This window comes from Anarrhichthys ocellatus, unplaced genomic scaffold (assembly GCF_004355925.1).
Source record: "Anarrhichthys ocellatus isolate YVR2014 unplaced genomic scaffold, GSC_Weel_1.0 scaffold24, whole genome shotgun sequence".
Lineage (NCBI taxonomy): Eukaryota > Metazoa > Chordata > Actinopteri > Perciformes > Anarhichadidae > Anarrhichthys > Anarrhichthys ocellatus.
Window position 1 is genome coordinate 12,076,976 of NW_022280054.1, and position 13,339 is coordinate 12,090,314.

Consider the following 13,339-nt stretch of genomic DNA (forward strand, 5'->3'; position numbering starts at 1 on the left):
GGAGCTCGGGGACCCCCTGTGGTCCCACAGTGGTCCCCGAGAAAAGGTAGAACAATTTAATTTTAACGGTGTCTCGCTCCCTAGACGTTGGTTCAAATCTAACCCTGATGTCACCTCTTACCTCCGGTGCAGACAGATGATTATATCTAACAGCAGAACATCTTTATGGACCAAAATGGACTTATGCTCAATTATCTGGGGATCCTTGACTTAAAAACCCAGAGTCTTGGTAGCAGCTTATTTAAAACCCTTATGTGTAAGATCTTCATTGTTGCAGATTATTTTAATGGCATGCATTTTTTACATATTTTTTCCAGCTGGTGCTTTTCTCCGGGAAGCTCAACACCATCGCCAGCATCGTGGCCATCTTCTTCCTGTTGGTGTACGCGGCCGTGGACTTGGCCTGCCTCGCTCTGGAATGGGCCTCCGCACCTAATTTCAGGTAAACGTGTGTCACAACTTAACACACAGACACTCACACGTGTAATAGGGGTGTAAGAAAATATTCATACGCAGGAGTATCGCGATATCGTGTTTTTTTTCTCTCTCAAAAACACTGTTTTAAATTAAGTTTCCAAGCAAAGGTTCGTGGCAAACAGAAATTTGATTCTAAATATCGTACGTATCGCTTTACAGTACCCCAATATACTGCGCTGTATTAAATCGGAACCCGTGTATCATGATACGTATCGTATTGCCACATTCTTGCCAATACACAGCCCAACCGCGTTACCTTGAAAATTGAAGTAAACTTTGTTTTTACTGTTTGCCTCCACGGCGAAGAATGGATTCAACAACGGAGAAAAGTCTTGATGAGTTGAAATAAATTGAGGCTGCGTTTAGCAACTACAATCTATATCAAAACCATAGAATGGACATAGTCATCTTGATGTCACTCGCTGGTTTGTGGACTGCCGTTACAAAGCCTCAAAATCGCCAATTTGGCCGTTGACATCTTGGATTTTGGCTGTCGCCATCTTGGATTTTGGCTGTCGCCATCTTGTTTTTTTGCAACCAGTGAGCCGAAGTGACCACATCTGGAGTGTGGAGGAGCGACGTAGAGACGCCGTATCATTTTCTCATAAGCTTCCGTACAATCAGACTTCTTTTAACAGTCAGAGGAGTCGCCCCCTGCTGGCCAGTAGAGAGAATGCAGGTTTAAGGCCCTTCCGCATTGGCCTCACTTTTCAGAACCGAAGGTTGTCGCCTGATCAAAACATTAGTTTAACAAACTCTCATGCAACCAACTCTCGTTTATCCATTCGAATGCTAAAACCGGCTAAAACAGGCAGGTGCGCTACTCATCCAGACGTGTAGTGCTCCTGGGAACCCATGAGACTTGATTTAAGCTGAAGTGAAGCAAAGCTGCATTCGTATGCGAAGCAGTGAGCATATACGTATACGACTGGATAAATGAGACTTGAGATTTTACTGCACAACTAGTGTGAGTCTGTAAACGGATGTTTTCATTTAGTTCTGCTGTTGTTAAAACGCTCAGACTTTTTTTTTTTTTTTTTTCTCTTTGAGAGAAACGGTTCCTTCAAGGATACGAGGTGACTCCTCGTATCGAGTGATTGATATACAAATAGTCATTTTGTGGCTGAAGTACTGAGCTGTCGTAACGGAGGCCGGTGGCTGACGTGTGGCTCTCTGAAGCATGTTTTCCTCACTAAACACTCTCCTCTACCTCTCTTTTTTTCTACCTCTGCCATTGTTTATACATGTGTGTAAAGATGTGGCTGTTTGCCAGCTGGTTGCTGCTATGGTGACAGTGCACTAATTAAAAGTCATAAAACTGGTCACTGCTTACAGCCCCGTGCTGGAGAGGGACCGACAATAAAACGTGTGTGTGTGTGTGTGTGTGTGTTTAGCCTGCTCAAGTAACAGCGCGTGGAGATGTTTAGAGATTTAAATTTACAATGTTTGTGTGTGTTGTTTGTATTACCGAGGACACTCGCAATGATCCTGATTTATAAAAGCTCCCAGAAGCCCGAGGACAGTTTGTACTGTATACGTTCCTCCATGATTACATCCACGCCGCCCGGCTTCCCATTCAACTTCTTTTTATGAGTTACATTTTCTGTGTATAGAGCGTCGATGGTGTCACAAACGCTGTCATCCGAATCGGCACCATCTTTAATTTATAAAAGTACATCCCCCGAAATCCAATATTGTTCCTCTAAAGACATACCTTCGCTGATTAAACTCCTCCACTGGCTGTGAAATACATTTCAAACATGACAACTGCTTGTGCATTTTATTTGTTATGGAGGAGAGAAAGTGTTTAAACGCCATGCATCACTTTTTTTGTTGTTATGACAGATTGCCTCCAGCACTGCATTTGGTGCGGTATATATTCCTGTGCGGTGATCGTTGGAGATGAGGACATTTACAGCTTTCCAAGTCAAGGACGCATCAGTCAAGTATAGTTGAAGTCAGGATAGAGCAGCAGACAGTGTGAACGTACTGTGCGTGTGGAGAACAAAGTAATTATCTTTCTGTAATATTTGTTCTCAGCACAATGAGATTCATCCGACTGTTGTGCCACACAATAGTTTGTCGGAAGATGTTAGTGGATTAGGTTGATTAGACTTCAGCTGCCTCAGGCCCCGATCGCACCGCAAAAAAAGGTTCAAATATTCTCAACTTTTGAGCGCCGGATGCAGAGTCGCACTCGGCCCACGCAGCCAATCAAATCGAGCAAAAGTCGTGTTTTACTACTTAACCACTGACTTCCTGTTTTGATGCCGGTCGATGTCGTAGGAACGGACAAATGCAGACGACAAGTTGATTTAGCTGTGTTTTTTCATTACGATGAACTATATACAGTATAATCCTCCCTTCCTCCTCATTCGACAACAGAGCTACAGCAAGAGCTCGATGTCTGCTTTGAATCCATTTTTTTGACAAATCGGCCGGACGAGAGCTAACTTTAGCTAACGTTAGCGGAGGTTCCGTTGAGTTTCATTATGATCCGTTCAAGCTCTATTCAGTGACAATGTGTTTGTCGCGAGGGTAAATTCTAACGTTATCACGATGTGTTCAAATGTAATCCTGTGTAAAATGTAGTTTTTGCTGAGAAACCTGAATAACCTGTTTGTCTTCAGAGCAATATAAAATAGATATTAGAGGAGAATTATGACCTGTTTAACTTCCAAACACCAGCTCCAATTGTGTTTTGTTTTATTTAATTTCTTTACTTTTGTATCAATTGGGTTCAGAGAATCCTGGTCGCTACATTTCTGGCATTGTGACGTCTCCAACGCAAACGTTTCTCGTTACATTTTAGGGAAGATCAGAGCACTCCTTCTTAGTGCTCATAAAACTGCATCGTAGTAAAAAAATGATTCCATTGTCAGCCTTGAGCCTTGTTACCAAATATTAAATTAAGAGTCTACTTCTAATTAGGGGTGCACAATTAGTCCACATTTTACAGTAATCGGAGTAAAGATGTTTTGAAACTGCACCAGTGTGATAAACATCCAGGGAGGAATGCTTTAAAGGAACAGCTGTCACAGCGCATAAAGAGAGCCCGAATACGAACAGCGCGTCTTTGACGGTGCAGTTTGTATGACAACATGTTTTGATTATGTCTTCCTGTGGGTGTCAGGTGATTGACAGGAAGTGAAATGTTCACATCAATATGACAAAAGACTGCTCGATTCAGGCAGAAGAAATGTAACGTTGCTGTTTGTGTGCACTAAGAAAGGACATATTCTGTTTTTGACACTATTATCCTGCCTTCTCATGGATGATGCCCACTAGAGTTTCCCACTATTATGTGTCACACCCAAGTATATTACAAGCTGCCCAAGTTTATTTTGACCTATTTCAACATAAATACAGTTTAACATCTTCTCGTTGCTCCGAGTCCAAAAGAACAACCTATGTACAACGTCGGCTCTCGCTTTTGTTCATTCAGTTTCTTGAGACCATTTTAATAAACAGAGCTGCACTGGAAGCTAAAGAGGCGTCAGTGGCTGAAGTGATCATGGTCAGATGTTCTTCTTCTTCTGTGGTATGGAGTCACTAAGGTGGGATTTTTGTACTGACTTCAGCTAAGACCTTTTGGACACTCCATGTGATTCATACCAGCAGTATGTATATTCGATGCTCAAAAGGTCGGTTCAGCCAAAATCATTTGGTACCAAACCAAAGCTCGTCAAAGGGTTCGCTTCTGTGATACATTGGATTTTTCTTTTTGAGATCAATTCAGAGACTTGCTGTGTTGTAGAACCGTGTTATTGTTCAAAGTTCATTAATATTGCACGTGGCGCGTGTCCAAATTGCACCAACTTGGACACTGCACATCCTTGTACATCCTGCAGCACACCCGCCAAGTGTGAAGAAGATTGGATGGACACACACATAGTCTTTGCTTTATGGTTAGACGAGTGCAGTGAGTGTTCAGAACGTGCCGATTGCTTAGCTTTCCAGTTCGCAGCGATGCGTGCCCGTTGGGAAAGCCTGCCAGTTTGGAGCGGGACGATTTATTGGCCCCCTTGAAGTTTCGCGTGGATCGTTGTCGAGAACCGCTACTGCTTGTTGACTCCAGGGAAGTGAAGAAGAGTTTGGATGTAGTGTTAGTATATCAAGCATCCAGCAGCAAAAGTGGACTGTAGTCAATGAGCCGCAGTAAAGGCTGAGGACGACATGCTCGACTCAGTCTGCACAGCCCTGAAGCCCCGCCCACCCACTGTTGGCTTGTTTAGCCATTCGCTTCTTTATTCAGAGTTTAATAATATTGGAAGTGTCACATGTCCAAATTGCAACAACCTTTGATGGTGGTTCTGAAAAATGAAGCCAATGTTGAAGTCTCTTCAACCTGCATTCTCTCTAGTGTCCACCAGGGGGCGACTCCTCTGGTTGTATAGAAGTCTGTGAGAAAATGACTCTACTTCTCTCTTGATTTATTACCTCAGTAAACATTGTAAACATAAGTTTATGGTCTCAATCTCTAGTTTCAAGTCTTCTTCAACACAGCATGATGTTCATTTAGTAAATTATGGTCCATTTAGAGTCAAACAGACCATAAAGCAGGGGATGCTTTAGGGCGGGGCTACACAGTGATTGACGGGTCTCTGCCAGAGACGTATACGACGTCTCTACGTCACTCCCAGTCCAAATATGGTCACTTCCTGTTCACTGGTTGCAAAAAAAACAAGATGGCGACGACCAAAATGCTGAACTCGAGGCTTCAAAACGGCAGTCCATAAACCAATGGGTGACTCATTGGTGACTCTTATATACAGTCTATGATTCCCATTAATAAACCCGCCCAGTGTGAAGTAGATCTGATGTGTCATATATGTGAAGGACAAGATTCCTTAATAGTTAGATGTTAAATGCATCTATTTCCACTAGAGTGCGCTGTGAGCCTCAGAGTCTCGTGGTTACTTCATAGTAATCGTGAGAGAGAGGACACGGTAACTAACTTTCTGTACAACACACTCCGAGTGCCCAGCGTATCCTCTGGTGCCTCGTATGTACAGAGCTGTGCGCTATCAGCTCAGCCCTCGTTATCGCAGTGTGACCGCTGGCAAAGGCTACAGGACACAAAGTTAGCCGCAAAAAAACTTTCCCCCCACCGCTGATCTCTCCCGTCCCCATCGGCCGGGGGACCCGAGGCCCCCGGAGCTGATAAGGCAGCTTGTTTGTCTGGCCGGGCCGCCTCTTTTCCCCCCGAGTTGTTTCATTCTGCTCGTTCATTGTTGCTGTGTCACCGGGCAAAATTCAACGCCATGTAGTTTGTGTGTTTTTATTTCGTTGTCGTTGTTGTTTTTCACTCCGCTCGCTCTCTGTCTGGCTCTCTCCCACGTCTCTTTCCAGGCAAAAAGAATTAAAAGCCATTTAGAGCCGTCTCTCCCCCTGAGAACTGCTCTGTAATTAGCATAAGTAATTTAGCAGAAATATTTCCCTTTTTTGCTGTTGTGTTAGAGGAGGGATTGAAATTATGATGTAGTGGAAAAGATGTCTGCTTGTTAAGTGTGTGTGTGTGTGTGTGTGTGTGTTTGTGCGCGTGTGTGTTTGTGCGCGTGTGTGTGTTTGAGTGAGTGTGAAGGTATGCGATTTGGAGACTGTTTGTTTGTGAGTCTGAGATCCAAGTCACGCTGGATGATTTTTCTTTTTTTTGATCATTGATGTGTGAGCGCATCTGTCTCTTGGACTATCTGTGTGTGTGTGTGTGTGTGTGTGTGTGTGTGTGTGCGTGTGCTTGTGAGTATTTTCCTTCATCTGTGTGTGTGTGTTTGCAGTTTTATCTGTGTGTGTTTTGTGCGAAGAGGCTTCTGTTGGCTGCAGCTTTATCAGCAGTGGCTCCAGCTGTGTGGAGTGTTCCTCGGGGGGGGGGGGGGGGGGGGGGGCTGGTGGGCACCAGCCATTTGTACTTGTGGCTTAAACACGGATGAACACACACACACACACACACGTAAATGAACACGTGCACACGCAGTGTCACAGGGTCACTGGCCAGGATTCAGGACACAACTGAGCGCTTCACGCTTTACGCCAAAAGGGTGTTTATGGAACAACGCTGAACTCGGTCACACGCCGGTCGATTACCTTCAGTCTGAATGGCCGCTCGACAGAAAACCCACTCAGTGCCACGCGACGTCCGCATCACAGCGGACATTCTCTGCAGCTACCTTTGATTGTCTTTGTGATAAATCTGTGAATTGACCAGCTGAACCATTCGCTCCCAAAAAAAACAATCTCTGCCCTCTGCCAGGCCCGTCCTTTTCGTCCAAATACGAGTCGTGAGTGATTTGACAGATTGGAGAGTGTAAAACTCCAGATGGATCATCAACTGTGTGCGGACGGATGAGATATAACAGATAATGTTGTTAGAGCATCATTATCTGTTAATGACGGTGGAGGATTAAGGTGCGTGCTTCAACTCAAACCAGATATTCAGAGCGATAGATTTTTATTCATACTGACCCTATTTTATAGATGTTTGTTTGTGAGAGCGTCTCTCAACTGTGAGTGCTTATTTCATGCTACATTAAAGGGATGTTATATTTACAAGCATAGCCTGTATATCTTGTCGTGACGTCACTCATTGGTCTGGCGTTTTGGTCGCCGCCTTCTTGGACGGGAGATGATTTAAAAAAAGAAACTGATGCTAAACTACCTGAACACAAGTGCATGATGGGATGGATCCCGGGACGTCTTGTCACCTGATTAACCTCCACACAACATAATCACCCAGTCATGATAATATCAGCTGTCATTGCATCGTGTTTTCTCTATAGCGAACATTGATTATGTTGTGTTTATTCACTGTTGTAATCATTAAAAAGCTAAAGCAGCGTGTGTAGACATTCAGCATACCTCCAGTAGCTAGCGTAGCATTGAAGTGCAACTTTAACTAAGTGCTAGTTAAAGTTGTGCTAACGTAACCTGCTAATGTTAGCTCCTCTGGCTTTTTAGGTAGAAACCAACCCGGCTAACGAGTGTCACTATCACACAATGTTTATCCAAATCCACTAAAATCTGAAACCATTTCATGAGAGTCTTTGGAGCAGAGCCGGATAGCTGTCGGACCCTGGTGGACGCTATGATTGGCCAGTCTGCGCTCGAAGGGGGCGGGACTTAGCGAAGGGTCAATCGGTTGCTGTGTTGGCTGAACTAATACCAAGTGATTTGTTAAATGGATTCTTAAGGTCAGTCCAGTCTCTACTGGTGTCGTGCCACTGCTGGGACGCTGCCTTACGTAATGTCACACACACTCTCTGACCTCTCACTTAAAGAACCTGGAACCCCCCCCTCCATCTGAGTGTGTGTGTGGATTACGTTTGTGTCCCCACTTACCCCTCTATTTATGACGTGTCTTTTGGCTTCAGGCCAGGTCCCCTCTCTCTCCGTCTTCATCGCTCTCCGTTTCGTTTTTTCTTAATGTCTCTTAGGACTTGATTGGCGGCGAATATTTCACGGGTGCTTTTTCCGCTGTGTCAGCGAAGTGACATCAGCCGCTGGAGAGCAAGAGAGGCGGCGGGGGGGGGGGGGGTGATAGAAGGACCTCGGAGACAGAAGAGAGATGGGTGGGCGAGCTTTTATCCTAATTACACCTGTTCTCCGACCGGACGGAGAGGAGCTGAGAAGACGAGACCGGGCACCGCGGGTGCTAAGTGATCAAAGTCGAGAAGAACTAAAAGCAAAGTTTGAAGACGGTCGGGTCAGAGCAGCGCAGCAGTGGGCTGGGTGGTGGTGTAGTCATCCACCTACAGTGTGACGAATGTTTTAAGCCAGAATTCTGCCGCTGTGATGCTGCACGCCAAAGGATTCCAAAGGGACACGAGAGGAAATATCACTTATATTGTGATGACGATTTAATAGGTGAGACCATAGACTGTATATAAGAAGTGGACGTAGTCGTCGTGATGTCACCTATTGGTTTGTTGACTTTTGTTATGAAGCCTCGAGTTTGGTGTTTTGGCCGTCGCCATCTTTGTTTTTTTGCTACCAGTTAACGGAAGTATGCTTCATCCTCTGGGGACCATGATTATCAAATCTAGGGGATTATTATCAGGAGTTCATCACATGCACACAGAAAGCTGGACCTCATTATGTGTATGGAGTCTCTGTGTGACTGATCTGACTTTTTATCTTTTTGAAATGAATAACGGCTGTTTTGATCTTGAAAGTTAACAACTCTCAAATGTTGATATCTGCCTTTAAGAATCCATCCCTGATGTGGTTCCTCTGCTCATAAATATGAACTACTAAGAGTAACTTTGGATTCACCGTCTCAGTTCCACGGGACGACTCTCTTGAACATCAGTGTGAAATATTGTCCTTGTTCTTTAAAAGTATTCACTTTAAAGTCTTTAACCTGAGACCTGCTCACATTTTCCTTTGCCCCTCCGCAATCAATGAGGAGAAAGTTGACCGATAGGATTGCTAATGACTCTCTCCGTCTGCGGATCCCTCTGTTTCTCTATTTAATGTAGTTCCCCCGCTGGTGTGGCCCCCCCGCTATGCTCCCGATACCTTCACGCTCTCCTGCTGCTGCTGCCGGTTGCTTTTAAAGAGTCTGAAACCTGTTCATCTATCCGAGGAGGTCATTGGAGCTGCGTGCTGTAATTACAGCTGGGACTATTTTTTTTAATGGCTGTTTATCTGCGCCGCTGCAGTTACTGTGGGGAAATTGGGGTCAATTACGTGATCCTCCAAAAAGACAATACGAGTGCGCTCTCCGTCCTCCGATGGCACGCGCTTTATTTTGACGGGTACATATGTGAATACAACTCATTGTTATACGAGTTCAAGCACTCGAGCACTGAGAGGTGCACGGCAGTCTGCAGAGGCAGCTTATTATCCACCAGTGCTTTCATTTTATATCATTGCTCCTGTCCCGGCATCCACTCCTTATTTACTTTGATTCTGCAGTGCAGTCACACGTTAGGACAGTGTGTGTGTGTGTGTGTGTGTGTGTGTGTGTGTCTGTGTGTGTGTGGGTGTGTATGTGTATGTGTGTGTGGAGAATTAGAGCTGAAGTAATTATCTTTTGTCTGACTTTGAGATTCAGACATCACTTTCCGTTCAAATCTGACCTTTTAAAACAAATATATCGCAGCGTAACTTTGGCCCAAGCTTCATTGCTGAAGGCCATATTGTGTCAGTAAGGTATTCTTTGTTTATCTTTGCAACCACTTAATTATAGAAACTTCTCCTAATCATAGTCGAGGGTATGTACAGTATGTGTATTTGCAGGCATGACGTCAGCTGCCATGTACTGTTAATTATTATTCAACCTGCAGCGGTTGTACGGCACAACGACACCAGATAGACTGCTGTGTCTATCTGGAAAGAGTAGTGCTTTGCTTTGTGTGTCAAAGCTCTTTGTAAACTCTGTTTTTAAAGGTGCTATTTGAATAAAGTAGTTATTATTAAGTAGAGGAGAGACAACACTGGATCTAACCCATCCTCAGCATTTAGCTGCTGTGAAGTGTTCAGGGAAGCAACTTTTTGGAGTTCAGCTTCTCGCTCGAGGACACTGGGACAGGCGGACAGGCGGACGGTAGCAGCCGGGGATCGAACAGCCGACCTCTGAGACTCAGCCGCCCCACAACAGAATGTTTGTTTAGCTATGCAGGAAACAATTAGCATTCAGATGAATAAAGATGAGCTGAAGACTCTGGCAGACTCAACGTAAACAGAACACCATGAGCTTCACCAGATACGTGTTTCTACAGGATCACGATGCTGGAAGATGTTTTATTCCTCTAAATGAACAACAGGTATTAGGAGTCTGAAAGGGGTTTCCTGTCCCCGTGTGGGGGATTCACTCCTTCATGTGACGCTGAAACAACAGTGAAACCCAGACAAATTAGTTTAAAAGATTCCCTCCATGTCGGTGAAAGTTAATTTTCCATATGGCTCACTAACTCTCATGAAATGGTTGTATTTTATATTTTCTTACTTTTTAAAAGTTAAAGCAGCAGAAGAATAACAAAAAAAGTACAAAGTATAAACACACATGAGCAATAGATTAACAAATATTAAGTATAGAAGAAGTAAAACAATAAGAGTGAGGTAAATAACTAAAGTTAAACTAAAAGACAAAGACAGCAGTAAAAATATACCCAATAAATTCATTCCACGTGATCTCAAATCCATGAAATCAACAGTGAGTTAATGAACGCACCACTTATCGATGGCAATACGCACACTGCATCTATCTATAGATCCGTATGTTTTAATCTTGAGATGCATTGTGCTGCTGCGTCACATTGTGAGATACGTTGGGACCGTCTTCAGTGTGAGACAGTAGAGTTATGAGAGTTATGACAGACAGCGGTGTGTGGCAGCGATCATGTAAACGGCTTCACCAAACTGTTTTTGTTTCTGTCTAATTAACAAAAAAACACCATCTGGCTGCAGATTTATGGAGCACTTCATTCACATCGTGCTGCAACATCCAGACGACACGATGACTTCCTGAGCAAACATCTTGGAGATCGGCTCGGTGATGGGACTGCTTTATTAATCCCCCGTTTTCCATGTTCACCGTCTTAGTTAAGCGTGTTAGCATGCTAACATAAGCTAATTAGCACTTTAAAAAAAAAGGCTGATGGGAATTGTATTAGTATTGCAGGTATTTGCTCATACTTTAATCTTTAAGATCCCCAAAACAGGGAGGATCTTTAAATATAAAGTCACCAGTTCTCATTCATTTCATTCGTTCTGCTTGAGTATTTCTTTCTCTTAGTCCGTCTCTCTCCGTCTCTCTCTGAAGACCCTTTCAGACACAACGGGACGTCGGCACCACTGCGCTCTGAAACCAATTATTTCCAACATCTTGTGTGTCGCCCTCCGACGGCTTTTTTGCCGCGTTGAGCAAAATCGCGTGCGCAGCGGCGTGGAGCTTTGGGGCGCTGCCCGCCGAGATCTGACCTTCACCCAGCGGCGACTCAAATTAGCTCAAACCGTTTTGTGTCTTTCGAGGCACGAGCACGCCGGGAAAAACGACATTAGTTAGTCATAGGGCCGTACAGGGCCACAAACAGGTTGTGATCATGAAAAGAGCTGGAAAAAAAGTGCGGAAATTTGTCATAATTTGGGAGAAATACAGGAGAATTGTGATCGGGAGAGGACAATAAAAGAACAGGCGTCTCCAGGCAAAATGTGTCATGCATAGTAGGTCAGATGGCACTAGATGAAGAGTTAGGAGATCACCAGTCATTGGGATTCATGGCGTGGATGTCTGTATCCGATTTCAGAGCAATCTATCCAGTGGGTATGGAGACGTTTCACTACTCAGTGTAGTTATATCTTTACATCTTTTGAGCCCTCTCGTGTCATGAAATCCTAAGATGAACAAAACTCCAGTCCTAAAGGAACAGGATCAAAAAGTAGAAAAGATGATTCGGGATCAGACTCTTAATAAAATGGACTGGATAGCGTGGGAATAAGGTCAGTGAGACATTGTACTGACTGAAAACGTATTTCTTTGCTCTCGCTAGACTCTAACGAGCTTCCTGAGTCGTTAGATTGTTGAACCCAGGTGGTGGATGATCGTGTTCAGGACAATCTGACTCGAACCCCTCTCGGTGTAAAGAGCTGACGTTTTGGGAAAGTGCCTCTTCAGAGGTGTTGGAAGTGAGCTAGCAGGAAGCAAGAAGGTTGTTCTGTGAAGAACTTCAGACATGGACACCATGTCGAGACTTCATCACCTGGAATAATACCACAGTACAGTCAAAAGCAGACAGTCGGATCGTGTTCATGTCTGGGGAAGAAGAGTTTCTCAAAAAGCCAATTTATCAAACCACAGTGATAACGAAGGTGGATGTCCATCTAGCGTGATACGTAGCGGGCGGAGTAATGCTTTAATGTATCTGAATTTAAAATATAAATAAACGTGCATTGCTCCCACTGTGACCTTTACCTCCCCTCTTCTCCCCCCCCCCCATCTCAGGCCCACCTTCCGTTACTTCACCTGGCACACCTGCGCACTGGGCATCGTGGGCTGCGCCGTCATGATGTTCCTCATCAACGCCATCTACGCCTCGGCCAGCATCGCCTTCATGCTGCTGCTGCTGCTGCTGATTCACTACCTCAGCCCCACCTCCAGCTGGGGCTACATCAGCCAGGCGCTCATCTTCCACCAGGTCTGACGCACGAGACGCCCACGCTCTCCATGTCGTTACGAGAGCGACTAAAATCTCATCCTCCCGTCGCTTTACAAGAGCTCAAACCTCTGCCAAGATGTCGTTCTATCCCGTTTATAGACACACACACACACATCCCTGTCTCTCTCTCTCAGCCAAACACTTTGCATTTAGCAGACAAACACTCTCCCGCAAACACACACACATCACTGCCTTGTCATTCCAACAGCAGCTATCTATCACATTTATATCAGGTCTTCCAGACACACACACACACACATACACATCAGCATCTCTCCCCTCAGCAGAGCTCTACATTTATTACCCTGACACACACACACACACAGCTTTACATCATCCTGCTCTCTGTGTCCTCTATTTAGCGAGCCTGTTGCTCTCAAGGAGAGGGGGGGGGGGGGACACGGCTGCCAGGAAGGGCCCGTTGCCAAGGCAGTGTTATGGGCGAGGGTGGGCTGGGTTTGCCAGCAGCTAGTCGGGAGGCAGAACATTATTACAACCACTTAACTTATTGAGCTTTTTCCTCCTCGTCCTCCTTTTCCCTCCTTCCCTTCATCTCCTCCTCCGTCCCTCAGCCCAAGACAAAGACAACACGTGTGCAAATGCGCCGACTGTGCATGTTGCAGCTCGTTTTCTTACTTATTTCCATGTCGGGATCAATACTTTACTTTAGATTCTTATGATGAAATTCTCTAGTGTCCACCAGGGGG

The 13,339-nt window shown here is 44.8% G+C and overlaps 1 protein-coding gene across 4 annotated transcripts in view; it reads left to right on the forward strand.

Moving 5' to 3' along the window:
- The window catches only part of LOC116390714 (solute carrier family 12 member 9), a 52,011-nt gene that overhangs the window by 27,966 nt on the left and 10,706 nt on the right, over positions 1-13,339 (forward strand). For all 4 annotated transcript variants that reach the window (XM_031860658.1, XM_031860660.1, XM_031860659.1 and 1 more), the window contains 2 exons: positions 318-442; positions 12,419-12,611. In XM_031860658.1, the coding sequence (XP_031716518.1) occupies positions 318-442; positions 12,419-12,611 (318 nt within the window). The remainder of the gene's footprint in view (positions 1-317; positions 443-12,418; positions 12,612-13,339) is intronic.